The following is a 25,007-nucleotide window of genomic DNA, read 5'->3' on the forward strand; positions in this document are numbered from 1 at the left end:
CATGTGAAGTATAATAGGAGCTTTCTTGGAGTTTTTTCCCCAATACATGGCCTTTTTTTTACTAGACATTAATGGAAACATGTGGCTCTTTTAAATTGGACTATCTACCTCCATTTCTTTACATTATTTTTCTCAATTTAGTACTCAAATGTGCTAGCAGGTGAGCAGTTTTTCTTCTCAGGATTCCCACTGCTATTCACCCTAAGTATGGTAATACTATTTATAAGTCACATAAATTGTTAGGCCCTAAAATGGTAGCGATACCATTGATAATGAGGATATTGGTATGGAAACAAAATAAAAGAGCTTCTATGAAAATTTGTGAGGAAACAGATGATACCTAAGAGCAAGAGCACCTTTCTAGTCATAAAGTCTAGTTGCTGCTTCCTTGTTTTCACATAGTAAGTGATATTTACCAGTTGAATTTTAATTGCTTATCTTTTTATCTTACCTGTATGTGTCCCCTCTGTGTTCAAAACTTAAAAGTGGTCACATTCTCATTTTGAGATTAGAAAACCTAAACCCATTAGTATTAGCCCAGAACAAGAACTAAATTATACATAGCCTGAAATAATAATTTTATAATCAACATAAATAATAATTTTTAAATTAATAATCCACATTAGTCCTTATGTTCATATATTTTTAGAATAGTGATAGTCAATTATGTCGATTTTTACCATGTTGATAGGTATAGTATAATAATATCAGTAATTATAGTCAATATTTATTGAGTATTTAATACTTTGTAGTGCTAGATAATTTATATGCATTATCTTATTTAATCCTCAACAGTGATCCAGTGAGGTAGATGCTATTGTTATCTTCATTTTTTTTTTTTTAGGTAAAGGAAATGATGATTTAAAAAGCAGAACGATCAGTGTCCCCAAAGAAGTCATAGTATAGTTAAATGGATAATTAAGAAGAGTTTAATAAGGAACTATAGTGTTTACAAAGGTTTGGGCAGATTTTAGAGAAAACAGCAAGACACAATGCAGTGCCCTGGGACTAGCAATACTGGGAACCATCAATATCCGTAGTCCTAATGGGGCAAAGGGAGGGAACTGCTACTGAAATCCAGAAAAGAGCTGCAAGCCCGTCAGGTGACCAGGGTCTCTGACTGAGCCAACCTGACCAGGAGCTGTGACTTAGCCAACCTGTGGTAACCTGGTAGAGAAGGAGCCAGGAGAATAAAGATCAGACCCTACTCTCTTCTAACCTTTCAGTTTCCTGGCACTGGTTGAACCCAACTAGAAACTAGAGAGCACAGAGTAGCCTGTTGATTCTATCTGTACAGGTCAGCTTAGAGTCAAGAGGATAAAGAGTGGAGAATCTGAAAGGAAAATGGAAAATATCTAGGAATTAAATTTTTCTTTTTTTTACTGTGTTATGTTAGTCACCATAAAATACATCATTAGTTTTTGAAGGAAAGGAAAAGTGAGTTGGAGGGGGAGACGAACCATGAGAGACTGTGGACTCCGAGAAATAAACTGAATGTTTTGGGGGCGGGGGTGAGCCTGGTGGTGGGCATTAAGGAGGTCATGTATTGCATGGAGCTCTGGGTGTTGTACATAAACAATGAATCTTGGATTCAAATAAGTATTAAATGGCAGAGCCAGTACATGAATGCTGAATACTTTGCTCTTTTTTTTTTAAAGATTTTATTTATTTATTTGACAGACAGAGATCACAAGTAGGCAGAGAGGCAGGCGGCAGGGTGGGGGGGGGGGAGCAGGCTCCCTGCTAAGCAGAGAGCCCAATGTGGGGCTCAATTCCAGGACCCTGGGATCATGACCTGAGTGGAAGGCAGAGGCTTTAATCCACTGAGCCACCCAGGTGCCCCAACACTTTACTCCTTAACTACAACGCTAGACTGCCTCTCATAAAAAAGTGTCATGAAATACTGTTTGGCAAGAGAAAGTATTTTAAAACTGAAGTTTTCTCTCCTATCCCAAATTGTTGGATGCATTTATACTTAACAGTGAGTGAGACCAAAATATATGAGAGCTACTCAGCAAAGAATGCCCCCCAAAAATAAATAAATAAATAAATAAATAAAGTAGGGCATTGATTTTAATATTGTTGATATTTTCAGAACATTAAACTGTCCTTGTTTTTCTTGTTCAGATTCCAGACTCCATCATATCTCGTGGCGTTCAGGTGCTCCCACGAGACACTGCTTCCCTCAGCACTACTCCTTCAGAATCGCCTCGTGCTCAGGCTACATCTCGCCTTTCTACAGCTTCCTGCCCAACACCAAAAGTAGGTACAGTTCCTTGGCACCTTAAACTTGTCCTACTATACGAGTCTGGGAAGTTTAACCACTATTTCCCTCTACTTGTCAAGGTTGGATTGCATGCAAGATAATGCAGTGAAAAAAATGAATGGACTATAAGATAATTACCACTTACTGTTTCACAGATTCTCAAATTAGGCCAACAGTAAGACAATAGAAATTTCATGTAAAATGTCTACTCCTACATCACCGCTACAGGTATTTTCTGTAGCTCCTGTTTCTTTGTTTTAGACTTGTTATTTTTTAGCATACTCATCAGTATAGATGTGAAGTTATTTGTTTATGCAAAGGATGAATGCATTTCTGGCTGATAAAAAGTAAGATTAACAAAATAAAAAAATGTCACCAAAAGGAATTTTTTTTTTTTTTTTTTTTTTAGCTTGTCCAGGCTGGGGTAACTCCCTGCTCTAGTATCATTCCAAATTTTTTCAAACATAATCAACTTGGAATGTTGCTGCCTAATATTTGGAAACAAATCTAAATTGATTAGAAGGAAAGTTTTAATGCCAACCTTTGGGGGAGGAAGGAAATTTTTTAGTATTTATTTCTTATAATTTTTCCCAAGTACTGAATCATGTGTGGGAGTTAAAGAGGATTAGACATTTATTTGCTGCCTCACATCTTGATGTATGATAAATTAAGTAGCAGATATAATTGTGGCTGTAACTGCTTTCTTTTGGAATGTCCCTTTCCTGGTTAAGTTAGTCATTTGTGCTTTCAAGTTTTCTATAAGATGGATCCAATATTAACATGAAAAGATTAACAGTGACATTCCTTCTTATTTAACAAGATATGGTATTAGATATCAGCTGTACACTAAATTTATTCAAGGGATCTGCAGGTAACTTTTCAAACTGTGGCTTCTTCTCTGTCATCAGATTTACAACTTATATAGCTGTCTTCCTTAAATCCAACTTTTTCATGAGTTTTAAGAATGTTATAACTGACTTAACTTAGAAGTGATCTCAAGCAGTTCTTCATATATGTAGTGCAGTTGCTTTTACATACCATGGTACAACCTTCTCAGCAGAGTCTCACAGTGTTACTGTTGTATATCATCGCTTTTAGATTTGTGTCAAATATAACCAATATGATTTTATAGTTTAAAAAATTATGGTTCTAAATCTTCAATGAAGAAAAACTATAAGAACATTCTAGACATAAAATATATGTTAATGCCATTCAGGTATTAATGCCATTCAGGTACCATTCAGGTGCATCTTCAACTGAATGAAAACATGGAGTTCTAAGACTTGAATTGGTTAGAAGAATCTTATTCATGTCTTTTGAATTTTTAAAACAAAAGAATTTATTGTTTACATTAAATCCCAACTGAACAAGCCATACTTATTTCTGAAGTCTGGAAAATAAAGCTAAAAGTTTGGTCCAGTATAAATGTTTAGTCATTCACCAAATATTAAGACCTAAATGTTGGGAACATGGGACTATTCAAGATGCAGTATTCTTTTCCTTAATAATATACCATGAACATAAATATCTATGCTAAATTTAATTAAACATAGTAGTTCTTGAGCCTTTTTAAAACTTTGTAATTATATCCCAATTACAAAAAAATATTAAATGCTATCCTAAAATTATAATTTACTAAAGTGAAATGATAAAAATTAAAATATTAACATCTATTAAGTTAATTTGCTCATTACAAAACTTAAGGAGAACAAATAGCTTGTCTTAATATTTTTTCCTTAGTTATCACTTAGATGTTCAAAATAACAATGAATTCAAATAAAGCAGTGTATTTGGGTATCTTTTTTTTTCTAGGATTTTTTTTTCTGTATTTTTACCTAGGAATAAGGTTCTTTTCCTTTTAGATAATTTTTACCTAGAATATATAGCTCAAAGGTAAAATTAGCACTTCAGTGTAATTTTAAAATTAAACTTCTAAGGCTGAACCAGAATACTAATATAATAAAAAACTAGTTTGAATATTGATTTTTTTTTAGAGGAAGTGAAGAAAGTCAAATTAATCTATTGCAAGTCTCAAATTATAAGACTGCTTAATTAAATCTAAACTAGATACTATAATATGTGTTTCTATAACAGTGACAGATATAATCTCTGACCTTGGAGTTTACAGTTTAGTTGATGGTTTATTAAAATAAATAGGTAGGTAAACATAAATCATTCTAATAATTATAATTTCACCATAACAGTTTTAAATTGAAATTTATGCTAAGCAGAAATGAAAAAGTCATACTGATAGAAAATAAGAGGAAAACCTTACTTAGATAGGATTATCAGAGAACACTTCACGTGGGATATGAAGGATGAATAAAAGCAAAACAAAAGCTTTTGTGTTGGGTGGAGGTTTTGAGAATTATATTCAGCAATAATGACCGCTTTATTTTTGTATCTTTTTTTTAGTAATGACCACTTTAAACACAGTTGTCACCAGCCAATTATCACCAGTCAAGAACTCTCAGAACTAAAACTTCATTACTACATGAAAGCCTAATCCAGTGACTTCATAATCCAACTTCAGATATTACTTCACTTTTATTTTAAATTTTTTTTTTTTTTTTGCCTTTGCCTACTGAATCAGATTGCAAGGACCATAGGTTTTAGCACTTAAATCTATTCTAGGTGAATTGTTTATTTTTATTTTGTATCATAAAAATTTAGGGCAGAAAAGTCCAAATGCCAGGCTTCTAATTTGAGATATGGGTCAAGGGTGATGTTATTAACTATATTAAGGAATAATATGAGAAGAAACTCATTTTGAGGGTAAGAGAAAGGAGTTAATACATTGTGGTTTTGAATGTATTCAATCTGAGATACATGTGAGACATTCCAGGATTATATCCAGCATAAAATTGTAACACTAATGAGTTTGACATTGTTACTGTTACTGCATCTTGGTGCTGATATTTATAATTTAGTACCTATTAAACCCCATAGAAATCCTCTTCTACATTTCAGATTAGACATGCAGTTTATCATGTGAAGAAATATATATGCAAATATATTTTCTTTACAACAGAAATACAATATGGTTTTGAATGATCATCAGTAGAAAGAACACTTGATAATAGGAGACATGGATTCAGATGTTGGCTTCTCTGCTTAATAACCACACTAACTTAAGGAAGTTGCTCAAATTTTCTGAACTTCATGTTTATAAAGAAAGGCAGTCCTTGCCTCTCTCTGCCAGGGCTGGGAAAGCAGTGGTGAGCAGTAGACATTGTTCTTGCTATTGCAAACAGACAAAATAGGCAACTACAAATTATAACGACATATAAATGCCATGATTTATCACCAAGAGTACAGAATACTCTGGAAATAATCACCAGAAGCACTTTCCCTCTGTAGCTTTTTATCAACTGGGCTGTATTTAAGCTAAAAGATTTCTTGTTCATTTACCTTTGTGCATCTATTTTTTTAAGTCAACGACTATAATATTAAACATTATTTTGTTTATAATATTAAACATCACATTTTATATGTTTACTATAATATAATATCGTAGATTGTCCTTTTACTCTTTAAGATTACCAGCTATGGTGAGAACAAGATCTATAAAATATACCATTTGGATTTCCTTTTTAATATGCAATCTAATGAAGACAACCAACTTTTCTAAATAATTCTTTATTAAATGGTATCATCTTCAACAATATTTATTTGTTATGCTGAAATGCTATATTATTTTATTAGATGTGGGAGAAAAGTCATTTCTCTTTTATACCAGTTATTTTTTTTTAATGAAATCTGACTGAAATTACAAATGATTTTCACTCCATTTGCTTTATGAAACTGTGAAGTATTTTTTTTTAAGAACAGATTTGGAATTTTAATCTTTTATTGGCCTAACTAAAAGAGTGGCTTATCCAAGAAAGTCAAAGTATGTAGATTCCATTTAAATAATAGTGGGCAATATCTTGAAGACTCAAATTCTAACACAGTGATAATCTCCCAAAAATTGTTTGCTAAAAGAATAATTCTATAACAGATAAATTCTCTTATAAAGTAAGCATGACTCACAACTTAAATGAATGCTGATTTTTCAGTTATAAAAGGCAGTAGCATCTCTATTTGAAATCAAGAGGCATGGGGTAGAGAATAATGACCAGAGCAAAAGGAAAAAAACAGAGCAAAAGGAAAATAAAAATCCAAACTTTCAATCAATGCACTATTCCCAGTAGATGTTGTTAAAATAAGGATTAATTTTTAAAGACCAATATAATTATCTTTTTATTCATTAAGCATCTGGTTTGGCTTAAAAAGTAAATGTAATCTACTGTCACATATTCTGTGTACCTTAAAGATGAGAATAGAATTTTGTACCCAAACTAACCAACAAGTAATTTTTTTTCTTCTTAGGAAGAAAATGTAAATCCTATCTATCTAAAACTAAAGGTTATGAAATTACTAAAAACTATATGTATTGAAATAACTTAATAATGAAGGGTATGTTAATACACTAATGTCTAATCTTAATTCAAACAAAATGCAGAATTATGAATCACTCTAGGTTTCTATTATTTTCCTTTGAGCAGAGGAATTTAGATTGGATAAAGAGTTAACGATTTTCATAGTTTTTAATGTGTATGTCTGAAAAGTAGTGTGATTTCCTTTACATATTCCCTTGAGATTTTTCTTAGTCATGTTAGTTTGTACAACTATTGCACATTGTCACTATTTTCTTTTGGGAACACCAGGGTGATTATGTGATACAGTTAGTTGCATTGGTTTTAAACCTGAGACTCCCGAGTCTCTGGAGAATCTTAATGAAGTTGTTAAAATTCTAGCCTAGATCTAAACACTAAGTGGACCCTGCAGATTATTTTCTACTATTTTGAAGAGCCTAAACAAAATCAGTAAGATTACTTTAAATATGTTTCTTTTGCTTTTGTCTGAAATTATATCAACATTGGTATATCAAAATCTGTTCAACTATTAATGACATAGAAATTTATGGGTTGTATATGCAGAGTCCACAAGTGCCAAAATGCTCGGAAAGCACAGAATTAGTGATATCAGTAGTACATTCTCTGGACATAAAAATATAAGTTTACTTTTGTGCAAAGTTAATTGCCCCATCTGGGGAGTACTGAGCAATAATAGTCTCAACATTATGGGTCAAATTTGGCAATTCTCAAATTTAATGGTCTCAGGACCACTTGAAAATTAAGGACTCTTAATAGCTTCTGTTTATGTCGGTCACGCCTAGCAATATTTCCTGTACTAGAAATTAAAACTGAAAAATTTTTTAATGTTATTTGCTTCAGAATAAGAGTAATAAAGCCTTTATATGTTAACATAAACAACATTGTAATGAAAATAATGTTTTCTAAAACAAAACAAAAGTTGGAAAAGGATGGCATAATTTTATATTTCCCAAATATGTTTTAATGTCTGGTTTAATAGAAGACAACTGGATTCTCACATCTGCTTCTGTACTTCGGTCTGTTGTGATATGTTTTGGTTGAAGAATATGGAAAAACAAAAACAAATTCCGCTTCACACAGTTATGTAGTTAGAAGAAAAAGGACTAGCATTTTCGTATAGTCATGGATATTCTTTGACACTACACCAAAAATTTACAATTGATAGTTTATTAAAAGTTAGTTGAAGTATGAAATCTAAAATGTTCTCACAGACTATACTATACTTTGATATATTAAAATTTCTTGGTCCATCTTGAACTTTGAATGGATCTTATAACCAGGCATGGTTTTAGAATGTATTTGTTGGTCACTTAGAAAATATAAGTTCTTCCAAATGTTGACATATTTCATTATATTATACCAAAAAATTATCTTCGTTGATATAACTACCACGCTGATCAAAAAAGCATTGAAAGCTCTCAAACTCATGGTGATACATGTTTTCCACAATTCTCATTAATGCTTTAGAGCTAGAATTTTATCCTTGGCAAAAAAAAAAAAAAAAAAAAAAAAAAAAAAAAGGCAATAGATCCTGTTTTCCTTAAAATGGCAGGTTCATTTCATTCAGTTTTGAGAAAATGTCTACCAAACATCTAAGTCTGTATAATCATAGTTTGTCTGTCATTCTTCATTCCTTTAAGTGAAAATAATGCTTTGCAAAACCTGGTTAGTTCTGTTTATACCTCAATTGCAGAAGCGCTTTTCCTTAAGAAAACCATCATCCTTTGGTATGCAATGGAAGTATTTTATTCATACTTCCCATTTTGTCACACTAAAGGGACAAGTTTTAATTAAATTAATATTCACTGTTTCATTGAAGACAATGTTAAGTGAAACTACCTTTTCTTTTTTGAAACTGTTAGTTTTGGGTTGTTTTTTGTTTTTTGTTTTTTTAACTATCAGTACATAGTAGTGAATAATATGACTATTCATACTGTTTGGATCCACTGTTTTGCTTTTGTGCCATCAGTGCAAATGTCAATATACTGAAAAAGGAAAATAATGTCTTAGTACTACTGTTAAAATAATCTGGCCTTGGGGCGCCTGGGTGGCTCAGTTGTTAGGTGTCTGCCTTCCGCTCAGGTCCTTATCCCAGGATCCTGGGTTCAAGCCCTGCCTCAGGCTCCCTGCTCAGCAGGAAGCCTGCTTCTCCCTCTTCTACTCCCCCTGCTTGTGTTTCCTCTCTCGATGTGTCTTTCTCTGTCAAATAAATAAATAAAATCTTTAAAAAATAAAAATAAAAATAAAAAAATAATCTGGCCTTGTGGGCTCCTAAAAAGGTCTCGAGGACCTTCATGGGTCCATGGACCATACTTAAATTATCACTAGTGCAACAAAATAAGTGGTTTATGTTTCTTGAAAATATCCTAGGTCAAAATTATGTATGCTGAATCTTATCTTCCACTGAGACAGTGTTATGTTGGTATTCTCAATCCAGAGATTATATCCTTTATGTAAATGACCACCAGTACATCATGCTTAAGCATTACAAATGATTCACCCCAACTCTGTGATCCATATTAGTTCTAGGGCATATTTTTCTCCTCCCTGATTCAAAATGAAAGAAGACTTTAAGTCTTTTGAAGACACATAGCCAGAACTTGTAGTTTCTGACAAACTCTACTCATTTCCAATGTGATGCTACTTCTATATTTGGGTACCAGCTGATTTTTACCTAGGATGTTGTCTCCTAATAAATACACAGAGAGCCCTCTCTTAAGTTATAGCATAGTTGTTGGAAGATCATTTTATTAGGGATATAATTGGGGTTTTTTTAATTAGCTTGAAACACTTAAACTTGGTGAGATATTTAAATAAAAATATAAATTTTCAGCTCTTTCTAAAATAATCAGATTGACTTTATTGGGCTAATACTGACACATATAAATACTCACCTGGCATTCTGTATACCCACCAAGCTCTTTTCTTTATTTTCATTAAATGCCTGGCTGCTATAGTTATAACTGATTTTCACTCATTCATTATTGCTTACTTTCTTCTCTGTAACATGTATGTTTTGTTATTTACTCTGGCTTGATAGCAAAACAGATTTTTGAGGCTTCAAATAAAGGATGGTTCTCTTATATCCTTTTCTAATGAGAAAGGTACTACCCAGTATGGTAAAGCATTTCATACTTTGAAAAACTGGAATTAGATAATAACAGTATACTTTAGCTATTAATTTTGAATTTATAAATTATTTTAAATGGTTATTCTGTGACATTCTGCTAAATATGCAGGATTATACATTAATTTCTGTTTCTTCATTTATCTGATTAGGTATCCCCTCTGCCTTTATATATTATGGAAATTGAAAATGGAATTCCCCTGATTCTTTTCTAATTATTGAATGTTCACAGAATTATGTTCATCATTGAAGCTGAGTATAACTTAACTGTGAAATGGATAATTGCTATCCTGAAATCTGAACTTGCAAATGAATTTTGATTAGTTAGCCTGAAAAGATATAGCTAACCAGAAATTATTAGCTTTAGAGTTAATAGTTTTATAGCTTAGATAGTCTGTAAGTAGCATGGTGTTTTTTTATTTTAAAAAAGTAATATATATACTCATTTTACAGCAAAAAAAGAAAAAAGAAAAAGAAAAAGAATTCCTGTATGACTACCCTTAATAAATAGCAACATCTAAATTTTGCTTTGTATTAGACTGTTATTTTTTTCTATAAATTCAAATATTTTATATAAATGGATAATAATGGGAAGACAGTAATTAAGAGCTCAGGTTCTAGAGTCTGACAAACCTGGTGAGGAATATCAGCTTTATCACTTTCTAGATGTGTGGCTTTTAGAAAGTTATTTTACCTCTATAATCTTATTTATCTAATCTAAATGAAAAATAATACTGTTTGCCTCACAGAATGTTTTAAAGCTTAAATTTAAAAATGCAAATAAGTTATCACAGTGTTTGAAATACAGGAAGTGCTCAATAAATGTTAGCTATTATTATTAAACTATATAATATTTTAATCTATTTTATTCATTTAGTGATATGAACATCTTCCTGTGTCATGAACTTCTTTACATTTTTAAAAATTGTCTTCTGCAACATTATTATTACTTATTGTTTGGCATTCTACTCTTTGGTTGTAGCCTAGTATTTTTGCCAGCCCCTATTTGGATATCTCAGGCATTTCCTATTTCCCTGATTTAAAAACAATGGTGTAATAATCTTCCAGAGGTTAAGTGTTTTAGTCTTCTTTACATTAAACTTAACAGTTTGTATTAATTCTACCCCTGAGAGTATAAGCAGTACTTTTAGGCCCTTGATTCCTATAATTTATATGAATACCAAAAACAGATTATTTTTGCATATTTATTAACTTAGTTCAGTGATATTATGGAAGAAGCAAGTTTAGCATTTGTATTTGACTGATTTACTAGCAGACATTTAAAAATTATGGATCCAAAGTTGTTTGAAAAAGTAACAACATTGAGTATGTAGAAGTATTGCACTATGAGGCACTAAATATTGAGTATCAGCCCCAGTCAGCCACTTACAAATTTTGAGAGCTAATAGACTTCAGTTTCTATTTCTGTAGCACCCTGGTATTAAATTAATCAGCCGGTAAATTCCCTTGTAGGCCTATAATATCATTCCTTTGAAATAAGTATCTCCACTGACTTGAATAAATATTATCACTCTAGTTAGCCCTTCTCTCTAATATTATATTAGTATCTAATTAATATAAATATTTAAGGTTATTTATCCCAGCTTTTGCATTCCATGCTACTACATAAAGGTAGAGATCATCACCTGAAAACATTCTAACCTCATTTAAGATCTTTCTCATTCATATCAAGCTCATCTCTTTTAAATGAAATACTGGTTTCTCTAGGTATTCACTGAGTTATATTCAAGTTATAGGAAGATAGGAAAGTAAGAACTGTAGAAATACAAGGAATAGTGAAATTATGAATACCACTTTTCAGTTCCGCTTAATAGCTGTGCTTTGTATAAATTTTATTTTTAATGCTTTGGGAGGTGTGTTTTGTGCAAAAAGCAGCTGAACAAAGATAACCTGTGCCATCATTATTTTTGCAGCTAATTTTGGAGTTGATTAGATAGAGCCATGATTCAAATCCATGTAATTAACTGCTGTGGCTCACGTAGTTCAATACGTGAGTTCAACTGAGCATATCCCAAACTAACATAATCTCTAGATCTTTATTGTAAAATAGTATATATTCTAAAACTGGTCATGTATTTTCTTGCCCAAAATTTCAGCATTACCTGCTGTCCCTACTTTCTCCTTTCATTAAAAACAAAATAATACATTAATTCAGAAATGTAATTCAATGAATATTTTTTAGTGCATATTATGTCAAATACTATGCTGGGTAATTGGGAATACAGCATTAGATAGACTTCTTAGCTCTGCTCTCAAGGACCTTAGAGAGGAGTTGATGTGAGAAAAAAAAAATTACAACAAATCTATCAGATAAAGTGTTGATAGTCCGAAGAGCTCTTCTAAGCTCATAGGGAAAAATGAAATAAAATAACTAAAGAGCAAGAACAGCCATTTTATAAAAAGAAATAAATTTAGCAAAGAAATTATCAAAAAACATGCATCCTGTCGCTAGAAATCTATTTAAATTTTAAAACAATACAAATTTTGCAGTCCAATAAAAACCATTTTTAAATTATAATCATCCATACTATAATGATTATTCCTATTGACACTAATAGGAATATAAGTCTGTGTGACCTTTCAAGTGAACATATATGTAAGGATATATATCCTTAAAATTTTTCTTACATTTTAATCAATCACAGTTGCCATAAATGTATCCAGTAGAAACTATCAAAGAAGCCATTAAAGACATATATAAGATTATTTATTATACCATTTTTCAAATTCATAAAAAATTAGAAACAACCTTAATGTCTATGGTTAAATAATTTACACATGCATATGTGGATTATTTATATAACCCAAAGAAATCATATCTTTTGGAGTACTTAATGACATGGGGGGAAAGCTCAAAATAAAATATGTGGTTAGAAAAAAATAGGTAAACAATAGTGCATAGGGATAGAATTGCAAGTTATTTTGTAATCTATATTATTTTTTAAACCAGAAAAATAAAAATTTTTGTTATTCAAATAGGGTCTGATAATGACAGAGATGTCTTTTGCCTGCTTTTCAGATTTATAACAGATCTTCATAAAGCCAACTATTTATTTGTTTTCATAACTATGTTTATACCAGAGCATTTTTATATCTAGGCTAAACCATTCGATTCTCAATCTTGTTGGGTAGAAAATTATATCATATTTCAGTGGAAGTTTTAAAATAAAATGTTTTCTGTTTCATACAAATAATAAATAATTCTTAGTAACATACACTGTACTACTTTAAGTTATTTCAAAGTGCCTAATAACTTTTATACCACACCATTGATGGGCTTCATAATTTCTTTCAGAGAGATAAGAAACTTGAAAGAAAAAAACATGGATTGCATTATATAAGCTCTGGCAGGAAATAACTTGCTGAAAAGTCTAATTTTGTATAGATTGTTTTGGAATCAAAGCTATTATAGAAACTTAAAGATCAAAATTAAATCCATAATAAACTATAAATAAATAATTTCAAATGTTAATATATCATGAGAAATAAGATCCTTAAATAGGAAGGATTTCCTAAGGATAAAAAATTTTTGTTAGGAAGAGGTAGTTTGGTGGATCTGTGACGTGCTAACAAGATTCTGATTTTGACTTCTCTTTTCCTTGTTAACCTTTGCAACTCTTTCCTTGGTCTTCTCTATTCTTTTGTTCGTTTAGTTTATAATCATATTGCTTTTCTCCAGAAATGCATTATTTATTTTTCCTTGACATATAATTGTCACCTATCTTACTTTCATTTCTTCCTTCCATCTTTTTTACTTTGCCTTAATAAGTCACAAATGAAACAGTTGTTTTATGATGAAGCAACAGTTTTATTGAAAGAGATGAAATATAGTTAATTAAAATATTAACCAGATCCCAAAAATATTTATTTTCAAGAGTATGTTTAAATTTTGAGCTCTGAGGTGATACACTGCAATATTTTCAGATTGTTTTTAATAACTATTTTGTTAAATATATTCTATTCTGTTAAATATATTCTAGCTGACAGGCTGAATAGAAAGTTGAAATGTTTTTGACCCTCTTTTGAAATCACAAATATTTATAAAATGTTTTCTTCAGGGTAGAAAAATTACTAATGATAAAATTTTTTGTTTTGCAACATTTTATTTTTCAAAGGAGATTTTTAAAAATCTCCTCCAAATCATAACTATAAGAAACAATCTATAGTTGTACCAATATATATTGAGTGGTATTGGTTAAAAGATAAACAATTTCTAAGAAAAAAGTTTTATTTCCTCTCATTGATACCCATACTTAAGAAAACAGTAGCATAGGGGTGCCTGGGTGGCTCGGTGGGTTAAAGCCTCTGCCTTCTGCTCAGGTCATGATCCCAGGGTTCTGTAATTGAGCCCCGCATCGGGCTCTCTGCGCAGCAGGGGGCCTGCTTCCCCCTCTCTCTCTGCCTGCCTCTCTGCCTACTTGTGATCTCTGTCAAATAAATAAATAAAATCTTTAAAAAAAAAGAAAACAGTAGCATAATAAAATAGGGTTAGAAGTATTTGTCTGCCAGGGTAGTTCTGAATATAAATTTAGGTAATTCTAAAAATAAAGTAATTCAGTTACTAAGGCAAAAAAAGCAAGGAAAAATGTTTGCTTAATCTGTGCCATTTTAATTCAAATGAATATAAAATGTATCATGAGAGAAAGAGGAAATCTACCTTAGCCATTCCATAAATGAGAGCCTAAAGTTTAATGAAAAGACCTGAGAGAGAATTTAATAGTACTGAGCATTTTTTTATTGATATGTCTCTAGAAAGCCCCTGAACCTGTCTAGACCTAAGTTCAAATACAGAAAACATACCGTCTCTTCTCAGATTTTTTCACAAATCTATAATAACTAAAGAGAAGTGTGAATACATACACCCAGTGATGTAGACACCTAACTTAATGTGGCTTTTACAAGCCTAAAATTTCTTTCAAGTTTTATATTTTATTTTGAAAATTAATATAAAGTTGGCTTTCTACTCCAAAATCTACATTTCCTTTAATACAGATAAAACATTTACAACTATTTATTGGCAGGGGAAGTGAGGGTGAGATGGAATAATTTTCTTTTATTTTTTTATCTGTATTTTTTTTTTTTTGAGATGGGATAATTTTCTACCTTGTTAACAGTGGAAATGATTTTATAGTGAGTTTGGATTTGGAGAATTGTTCTAAATCAAAAGTAATGAACAACCCGTATTGTATTAGCATCTAGGCAGTTTCTTTTGTTGCAGGATATTTCTAGAATTCAAGCTCTTATAAAAATGGTAAATAAATATAGCAGAGTCATTTCACTGCTTTATAGGCTACATCCTGGTAATTAATCCTTGAGGATAGATTCCTGTGTAATTAATCTCTGACAAAAGATTTCCAGGAGGCTGCAAAAGAGGTGATACATTGCAATATTTTCAGATTATTTTTAATAGATATTTTGTTAAATATATTATAGCTGACAGGCTGAGTAAAAATTGAAATTTTTTGACCCTCTGACTTATGCCTTTTGAAATCACAATGAAATACCTATAAAATGTTTTCTTCAGAGTAGAAAAACATTAATGATAACATTTTTTGTTTTTGCAACATTTTAATTTTCAAACTTCATAAACTAATAATCTCAACCAGTCATAACCCCTACAATTCTTTACATCCAATTCTCAAACTTCATTTATATTGCAATAATCCTATATGTGATAAAGGCATCTCTTAGTTACTGATGCAAAATGTTTAACCTCATAGACAAATATGGATAAAATTAGCTAATGATGTAGGATATAATAATTATCATGAAGAGTAAAGTAATTTATCTAATCCAAATGCTAATCTTTTGTGATTACTTTTAACTTCTTATCAAAGAAAAATAATCAGGCATTTGGGTTAGCTATGAATTTCTTTTATTTATACTACTCCATAATTGATGATTAAGGGTTGACTAGAATAAATGAGAGTATTAAACTAAAATCTACTGAAGTTACTTTTCTCTAGTTTTCATATTTAATTTATGAGACGAATCTTTTTTGAATTCTTTCTGAAGTTTTTCAGTATTAGCTATTATACCTGGTTCAGGGACCACAAAAAAATCACGTAACAGTTGAATTACAGCCACTTCTGGCTTTGATAACAACCACATGGTTTTCTAAAGTTGTTTCTTATGACAGTTTCAAATTTACAAAGTCAGATTTATATACAGAAAATTGATGTCAAGCATTGGACAGATGAGCTTTCTGTTCCCAACATCTTTTTTTAAGTTGGTATTATTTTTAAAAATAATAAAAATAAAAATAAATTGGTATTATAGTCTGTTTTTCACATTTAGAGTTAATGGGTGACTTCTTACAACTCATTAAGTTTTTGTATTTGCACTTGCATTTGGAACTGAAATGGTTCAGTGAAAAAATTTTCCCATAAATAAATATAATAACATTAAATATCTTACACCGAAGGAGAGACAGATAAACACACAAGACAGAGACACATATACATATACATCTTATAAGCATCAATTTTTTTCCAGCGCATTTATTTCCAGGCCTATAGAGGGAAGTCAGGAACTGTGGATGTTTTTCCTAGATCTTTCATTAACAAATAACCTTGAAGAAGATACCTCATGTTGCTGGAATTTGTGTAATTTTAACTCTTCTGGAAATAAAAGACAATTTAGAAAATGGTGTTCACTTGTTAACAATTCTGAAAATCTTCAGTTTCTAAAAGTTCTCAGAAAGGAGCATGAGGCGTTAGACTATATTTTTAATAGGAAATTACCTACTTTATCTTTATAATCAGGATATTGTGAGTCTCCACTTAAAATGGGAAATTGTTTTGATATAAAGATGTTCTCTAAAATCAAAGAAAATAGCACAAGAGAAAGAGTAGATATTATAAGTTCACTGCCCATTCAGAAGCCCTCTCTTATAGTGTTGCTATTCTAATTAGTATTAGACTAAGAAGTATTGACTACGAAGAATAAGAATTGATGATTATCTCTTGGGTATAACATTTAGCTAGTGCTGAAGAATTAATAAAACTTTATCAAGTAAAACCAAAAGTTGACATAATTCTTATATACCAAGATGCTTTTTTTTTTTTTTTCAAAATAAAAATTCAGTTTTCTCAGTGTTATTCTTAAGCAATCTCCATATGCTATCAGAGAGATCCTAAAAGGGATAAGACAATCTATACCCTGTCTCTAGGAAATGTAATTTTGTAGCATGGTCAGGTTTCTTATTTTTCCTGAGGATTTTAACACTTGGAACCTGGCATCACATTATCACATTGACGCTTCCTCTCTGTCTTAAAAAAAAACAAAAAACAAACAAACAAACAAACAAAAACCAGGACCATCACAGGTAACTTGACCTATGTTGGTCTGAATGGAAACCATCATTTTTCATGTGTAGGACCCATGGCATAGAAGCGCTTGGTCTGAAGCTTCCTCACCCTTCTTCCCTACCTTTTTTGTTTGTCTTCCTCTCTAACCAAGTATTAGTTCTTATTATAGCTCTGTGAAAAAGCAAAAAAAAGAAAAATATTCTAATTTGTATCTCATCTAATAAAACACTTGGTGTTGAGAATCTTCCGTTTCTCTTTTATATAGTGATGTGAAACCAGTTTTTAAAATAGTAGTTCCACTATTAGTTTCCCCTATCTTACCCAAGAGGAAAATTCAACTGAAATAAAAGAAAGTTTTGAGGGAGCGAATGTATTTAACATTGGTCTGGCATTAAAATTTTCTGGTTGGGCAGCACGATTGTTTAATTGGGAATCTCAGTGACAGCTGAACAACCTCAGTGCTTGGATCAACAAGCAGAGGAGCTTCACTCTGTCACTTTTCAAGAATGATGCTTGTTAGAACTGATCTTTCCTCTAAGAGAACACTCATGTTTTAGTCATACCATTGATGTTTTCTGATATTACAACAGAATAAACACTATAACACTTTAAGAGACAATGTTCTCTGCATAGATTTATTTGTAATTCTTTGTTCTTCGTAAACCAAATGCAAATGTAACACTACTCCAGATACTGCTACATCAGAAGTCCCCAAGATAACCAAAAGTAAGTCCCCATTTCCTAATCTCAGGAATAATGCTATAATAAAGACAATTCTAGTGACTAGCCTATTTGCAGAGCATGTCATATAGCCTCTGGGTTAGTTAACTCCTTGGCTTCCTAAGAGATTCCTCAAAGAGTCAAATGATGTTTTTGCATGTTTTACTTACTAATGTGTAGAAAAATTTTTAAGTTCACTTTTTCTTTATTCTGTCTTTTTTACCCATCTTCCCTCATTGTAGCAAATTAGACGGCCGGATGAAAGCAAAGGAGTTGCTAGTAGAGTTGGATCCCTCAAAGTAAATATGTTTCTAACATTTTTTGGCAAGATTTCGTCTATAGCCTACACTTCTTCCTTTTTGGAGGGTGGTGGGAGGACGGGGGCTTTTTCCATTTTTCACCATCCCATTTTTTTTATTTTAATATTTTTATTGGCTGTTGGGTCATATTTTTTTGTTGTTGTTTGTTTCAGCTACACATAGAGCAACCAGCTGAAGGCAAGATGCCAAATAACTAGCTTTGAATGGCACCACCAACAAGAGAAAGGGCAATTGTCTCATTACAGGTGCCTATAATTTGGGGTTCTAGAGTAAACCGTTCCTCTGATTGATGTCACTGACTATGTGTTAAGTTCCTGTTACACAGAGAACTAATATTTATTTTCAGAATATTATCTCCCCTTTTTGCTTTTTTTATAAAAAGTAACTAAATGTTATGTTAGTGTCATTACCATTTGTAGTTCACTCCAGAAAAAATAATTACTATGAGTTAGTAATATGTATTTTATATATGTATATACACATATAGATGTGTGTGTATACATATATAAAATCTTAAGAATTAGAAAAAGAATTTTATATGATGCTGGTATAATGGGCTCACATATAGCTAATAGTATTTGAACACTTTTAATCTCCTTTGATTTGTTTTTTTTTTTAATTAAAAAATTGATATAACAATCAATGGAAACCAACATATATCAAAATGTTTGCCCATTTGTGTATGTCATCTACTAATACACAACTTAAGGATTTCTGATACGATGGTCCCATTTGCTAGTTGTTAAATATCTATTTGGTCAATATATCTTGGGCACTCAATACTCTAACATTCAATGACAATGAAAAGGTAAGCCAGTCATCACCCTTTAGAAACAGAGATATAGCCATTGATCACTTTTAATGCTGCCACCATAAATGCAAGTTAGAAAATTTGCTGAATTTTAAAAATATGCAGAAGAATTTCCCCCCAGATTAACTACTACTTATATCTCAATCCCATTTGTCCTAACAGCAATAGTAACTGTTAATCAAAATGACTGTTTACTACATTGGGATATCCCAAAATTCATTAACTACCTTGAGGGCTACTATTAAGTCAATTCAAAATTTTATACACCTCCTATTTATTTCCATTTAACAATTTATGAAGCACTAATTTTTGCACTCCTTCCTCTCCTTGCCTCTTCTGCCTTCTTAATTTTACTTTTTTGTTGTTTATTTATTTGTGTGTGTGCACGCACATGAGTGCACATGGATGAAGGTGTGTCTGTATGTTTGTGTCCTTTATTCCAGACAAGCCATCTTCTCTGTTCTCTAACACTGCTGTATACTGGGTAGCATTTTTGTTTTGTTTTGTTTTTAATGTTTTTTCACTAAGAATAATGAGAGGGGATGGGAAGTGTTGATTATATGCCTTTCAAAATCAAGGCAAGTTAAAATGATTCAGTCAGAAAAATATAAGTTTATGTATCCCAGTGACATATCAGTAGCATTCCTCACTGTCTACTTGTGAGGTATCATATTTTACCTTTGTCTTTAAGGGAACATAAGTCCATTATTGTTTAAAGTATGGATTATGAGCCAGATTCAAATGAAAAAGTGAAGTGTGAGATAACTTTTTAGAAATTATTGATAGTGAAATAAATAAAATGGCATCCATAAGTGCAGCACCATCTGCTATAAACGATTGTGTGTGCAAGTGCGCATGTGTTTAATTATCTTTAAGTTCAGCTTTTGGCTGTATAGAGCTTTAACTTAAAATGGTATGTTTATTATTTTTAAGTATATATATATGCATATATATATACACATGTATATGTATAAGATCAAAGATACATGTTAGGGTTCAATCAGTTTAATATGTTTTCAGCTTTAAATCAAAAAGTGTGTTTGGGTAAAGCAAATCTCATAATTTCTAAATATTTTTACTCCATAATGTACCAAATAGAAAATTTTAAAGTGAATCTCTAGGAGATTATAAAGATAGTTATAGTGTTTATTTTCTCCAACACTTTGGGGAGAAAAGATACTATAATTAAAATAAAAGTTGGCTTCCTAGTCACAGGTTTATTGAGCATGTATTCTTGTGTTACACAAAGATCTTTGATGTTTTGAAATGTTTGCCAAAGGCAGTGAGAAATGTATAATGCTATGATCTTATTTTTAAAAGGAAAAAAGAAAATGGAAAAGAGAACAAGTTGCTTTTTCAATTCATTTTCTGATGTTTACATGTAGCTCCATCGAAAGCTGGAGGAGCTCAGAGATCACCTAGAAGGCAATGTGAAAGGATACTCTCTCAGAGTAAATGTACGATTTCACTCGGTGATTTTTTTTTTCCTAAACTTCTGCTGACTGGTAATTCCAAATCTGATTGGTTTGTCCTCTCATCTCCATCTTTTTTACTTTCTGTCTCTTTTCTCCCTATCTCTTTCTTTCCTAGCTGTAGCTTCATGCTCACATTTATGAAATAAAGATTAAATTGGCAGGAAAGAGGACACTTAAGCCACACTAGCATTGCAGTTGATTTAATAACTTTATGTCTCCAGTGCAAAATAAAAATTTTCTTTTCAAAATCTGTGTTTCTTACACAATTGTTTAATTTTCTGAGAATGTTTTCATGAGACTTCACTTGGAGCTTTTCCATTGACCATGTCTTCTGCCCCTTGTTGGATTTGTCAGCAAGACTATAAATTATTGGCTGGATCCAAATGATAGAGCCTTGATGATTCAATTCCATTTGTCAAGGAAAATGATCAATGTTAGAGTATCATCATAATCTAGCAAATAGACACATTTTTCTAAGTTAATAGACTTCTCTTAACTCAAACTCTTTGGGAATAGCTAAAAGATTCTTTTGTTTAAAAAAATTAGGCAGTAAGCATCTTCAATGTCATATAACATCGTATAAATACTTGAGATAAAGGCTAATTTACCCAAGACAACACTTTGAAGGAGAACAATACCTTATAGCTACTCAATACTGTACATGTGTCAGATAGGCAATACTAACAATCATATTTTTTGTGACCTATAGAGCTCAGACTCAGAATGCTTCATCCTTCTCCTGAATATATCTTTTCAAGAGAAATGGAAATAAAATCTCTAAAATGGTATATGGTATAAATATTGCAGAAGAAAAGCAAAATTATTACAGTAAATAATTTCTCACTCTGTTTAGCTCTGACATCCCATTCTTGGGGCTTTTTAAAAGTTTCTATCAATCCTAGCCTGGATTTACTTCTCTCAAGATTATTGCCATACCTTTAATTCATATTGCTATAATAGTTTTGTTATAAAGAGTAATAGTAATACAATAATTCTCTGGCTTCTCAGCTTGTTTTTAATTATGTACCATACATAGTTATTTATATCTCCATATAAACTTCTGATTACTCAAGTCCAAAGTTGTTTTTATAGTATTAATCATTAAATTCTGATTGCAGTTAATTCAAGTGTCTTGCTTTTCTGTTTTCTTGTGACACAGTCCTTCTTTTCTATGAATATTCTTACAGAATTTGAAAGATCAACCATAATCACTTCCAGAATTATTCCACTATCTTAAAAAGAAGATTAGTATGAATTTTATGATTAAATCAGTCTAAACATACCTGAGTATTATTCTAGAAAGCCCTAAAGAGATTCTGACAATATTAGTAAATGTATTTTGTGTCATACTCTCTGTAACCAACCATGAGAAGTGATGGTGGTTTTTTTTCCCTATCAAACCAAAACTAGAAAGTTAAGACTTCTTAAGATCTATATGGAAGGGATTTATGTTATATTAGGATTAAAAGTTTTGTGCTTCAAAGATTAAGTTATATACATGCCACTTTTTAATTTCTTTTTTTAACACCTGTACTGCATGGTACAATATGTAATAAGTAGTAAGCCCAATGTCTTCATCTTTTGTTTCATTTTGCTGGGTCACACTTTGTTCTGATTATCTTTTTTTCTAAAAAGATTGAATATTAGGTAAATCATTCTAAGATTCCCTTTAACTAGAAATGTATGGGGAGGAAAACTATCAAAAGGCAAATTGTATCTTCGGTAGAGAGTTCAGCTTAAAGGAGATGCATATCAAATATTTATCTGAGTGTTCAGTTTCTCCCTTTCCTTTTAATTCCCATTACCCCAGAATGCCTTAAAATAACCCTTTCATGTTAACAGTTTTTGCTTAGAAGCAGAATAAAGTTATTCTCAGTTCCATAAGCTATATAAACAGATTTTGTTTCTAAAATGAGATGAATTGGCATATAATGATGATTCTATTTTACAAAAGTTTATTGTAGGCATCTATATACAAGAGTAAGTATGTGAGTGTCTTTTAACTCATTAAAACATTTCTAAATAGTTCAATAAGATGAAAGATTAAAAACCATGTTTGCACTTAAGTGTTTTATTTAATAGTTGGAAAATGGACATCATTCAAATGTCTGGGATAAGGATTTAATTAAATCATTAATACTTCAATGGGTATCATATATATGATATATTGTTCTTTAGAGAGAAAAGAATCCTGCATCCTTAATTATTACTGATAATCAGTGATATAAAGTAGAATATTCTAAGATATAATTTTTGGAATAATAAACTTTATGTACTTTTCATATGAAAATATACTTTATCCTATATTGGCACTTTTATAGCAAAAAGTGGGATATGTCAGATTCTTGAATTATAAATTAAAAATGTATCATCATTTTCTATACATGGTACAAAGCAGAAGTATGCTGAACCCCCAATGAGTTTTTAGTAATTTTAATAACAAAACTGTCATCTTGTGCCTTTATAAATTATCTTATAAGCAGAGTTTGCCTAATTTAATGACTTCAAAAGTTACTACAAATCCTTAGACTAATAATGTGTTGAGAATAATGACTAGAAAATAACACCACATAAAGGAAACAATTATCTTTACATTGAAGAAGGTGTGAGATAGATTTTTTTAAAAAAACATCTCCACAATGGAATATTACTCAGCCATCGAAAAGAATGAAATCTTACCCTTTACATCGACCTGGATGGAACTGGAGGGTATTATGCTGAGTGAAATAAGTCAGTCAGAGGATGACAATTATCATATGGTTTCACTCATATTTAGAATGTAAGAAATAGCACAGAGGATCATAGGAGGAGGGAGGGAAAACTGAATGGGAAGAAATCGTAGAGGGAAACAAACTATGGCAGACTCTTAATTGTAGGAAACAAAATTAGGGTTGCTGGAGGAGCAGCGGGTGGGGGGATGAGGTAACTGGGTGACGGCCATTAAGGAGGACAGTTGATGTAATGAGCACTGGGTGTTATATGCAACTGATGAATTACTGAACTCTACATCTGAAATTAATGATGTACTATATGTTGGCCAATTGAATTTAAATTGAAAAAAAGAAAAAATAATCAAATATATGAATCTAGTCAGAAGAATATTAAGTTAGGCTTGAGATTGAAAAACATGTAAACATTTGAATTTGAAAAGCATAATACAAACTTATACCTTATTTAGATAATGTAAATAAAGGTAAGTTTACAAAGTTGAAGCTAATTAAAGAGTGATGGGGCCCTGGAAAGTTTGAGTGTTGAAATATTCAGAGAAAAAGAACATAAATGCTCATGAAATAAAGACAAGTAGAAAGAAAAGAAAGGAGAGGAGTAAAAATGCCACAAAGCCGCAAATTTTATGTTTTCATTGAGTCTATGTAGTATGATAGTAAATTTCTATTCAGCTACAAACATATACAAATAGGTTTTGGGTAACCAAATATGTTAATTTTATAAAGGCTTTGACAAAGAATAAAAGGGAAGATGACTTATGAAAACAGACTATTGGCACATAAGCAAACTAGGAATTAGGCAGTGAAGTAAAAGGAATGTGATAGTTATAAGTACTTGCTATGATAACATAAAATAAAAGGATGTGTTATTTGAAGTAGAAAAAGTTAAGGGAAGAGTTATCACTTAAAATATGTTTTTAATAAGTTTAAGAAAAATATCTGAGTCAAGTCAGAAAGTAATGTGTTTTAAAGAATGATTTTTAAATGTTTAACAATTTTCTGAATGCTGAAATAAGACTAATATGAAATGGGATCAATAAAAATAATGGATTAGATAGTTGTGATTTTATAGATTTTTTTTAAGATCAGCATTTTCATTGCAGTCTTAGTTCTGAACAACTGTTCTTATATTTCTGATGAAGTATTTTGGGGCTTTTTTTTGCTTTTTTATATTCATCAAATTAATGCTATGACTCCGGGTTCAGCAAACTAAATCTCCTGGGCCAAATCCTGTTTCTCTTTTGTGGGCCACAAGCTAGGAATGATTTTTGCATTTTTAAATGATGGGGGTGACCAAAAGAATGTCATTTTACAGCATGTAAAAAGCACATGAAATTCACATTTCAGTGTCCAAAAATAAAGTTTTATTGAAACACAGCCACATTCATTCATTTGCATATAATCTATGGTTGCTTTTGTGCTACAAAAGTAAAGATGAGCAGTTACAGTAAAGACCATATGGCACGCAAAGTCAGAAATGTTTACTATCTCACTATTTACAGAAAAAGTTTGCTGAGACCTGCTGTAACAAGCTAATGTGTCAAAATGACAGTAACAGAGAAGTGATTACAATAGAGACTATGTAAAATTATCTTCATTTTAGAGCTTGAGGAAAAGAAAGCTGCTGATTTTGGGGGGATGTTTTCAGATTTTTCTGCCTGGAAGCTTATGTCTAAAAGAGTTAATACCCTGAAATCTTCTATCTTTACATTTTTGGTCATTTGTTTGCCATTGTTTTATCATACACACACACACACACACACACACACACACACACACACACACACACACA

At 31.3% G+C, this 25,007-nt stretch overlaps 1 protein-coding gene across 1 annotated transcript in view; it reads left to right on the top strand.

The window, feature by feature from the left end:
• The first annotated feature begins 251 nt into the window (after window positions 1–251).
• LOC111148720 (gephyrin) overlaps window positions 252–25,007 on the top strand; it is a 200,666-nt gene continuing 175,910 nt past the window's right edge. The window contains exons 1-3 of the mRNA XM_022505522.1: window positions 252–284; window positions 2,128–2,262; window positions 18,126–18,182. Of these exons, the coding sequence (XP_022361230.1) occupies window positions 252–284; window positions 2,128–2,262; window positions 18,126–18,182 (225 nt within the window). The remainder of the gene's footprint in view (window positions 285–2,127; window positions 2,263–18,125; window positions 18,183–25,007) is intronic.

This window comes from Enhydra lutris, unplaced genomic scaffold (assembly GCF_002288905.1).
Source record: "Enhydra lutris kenyoni isolate GAN:26980312 unplaced genomic scaffold, ASM228890v2 scaffoldscaffold20, whole genome shotgun sequence".
NCBI lineage: Eukaryota > Metazoa > Chordata > Mammalia > Carnivora > Mustelidae > Enhydra > Enhydra lutris.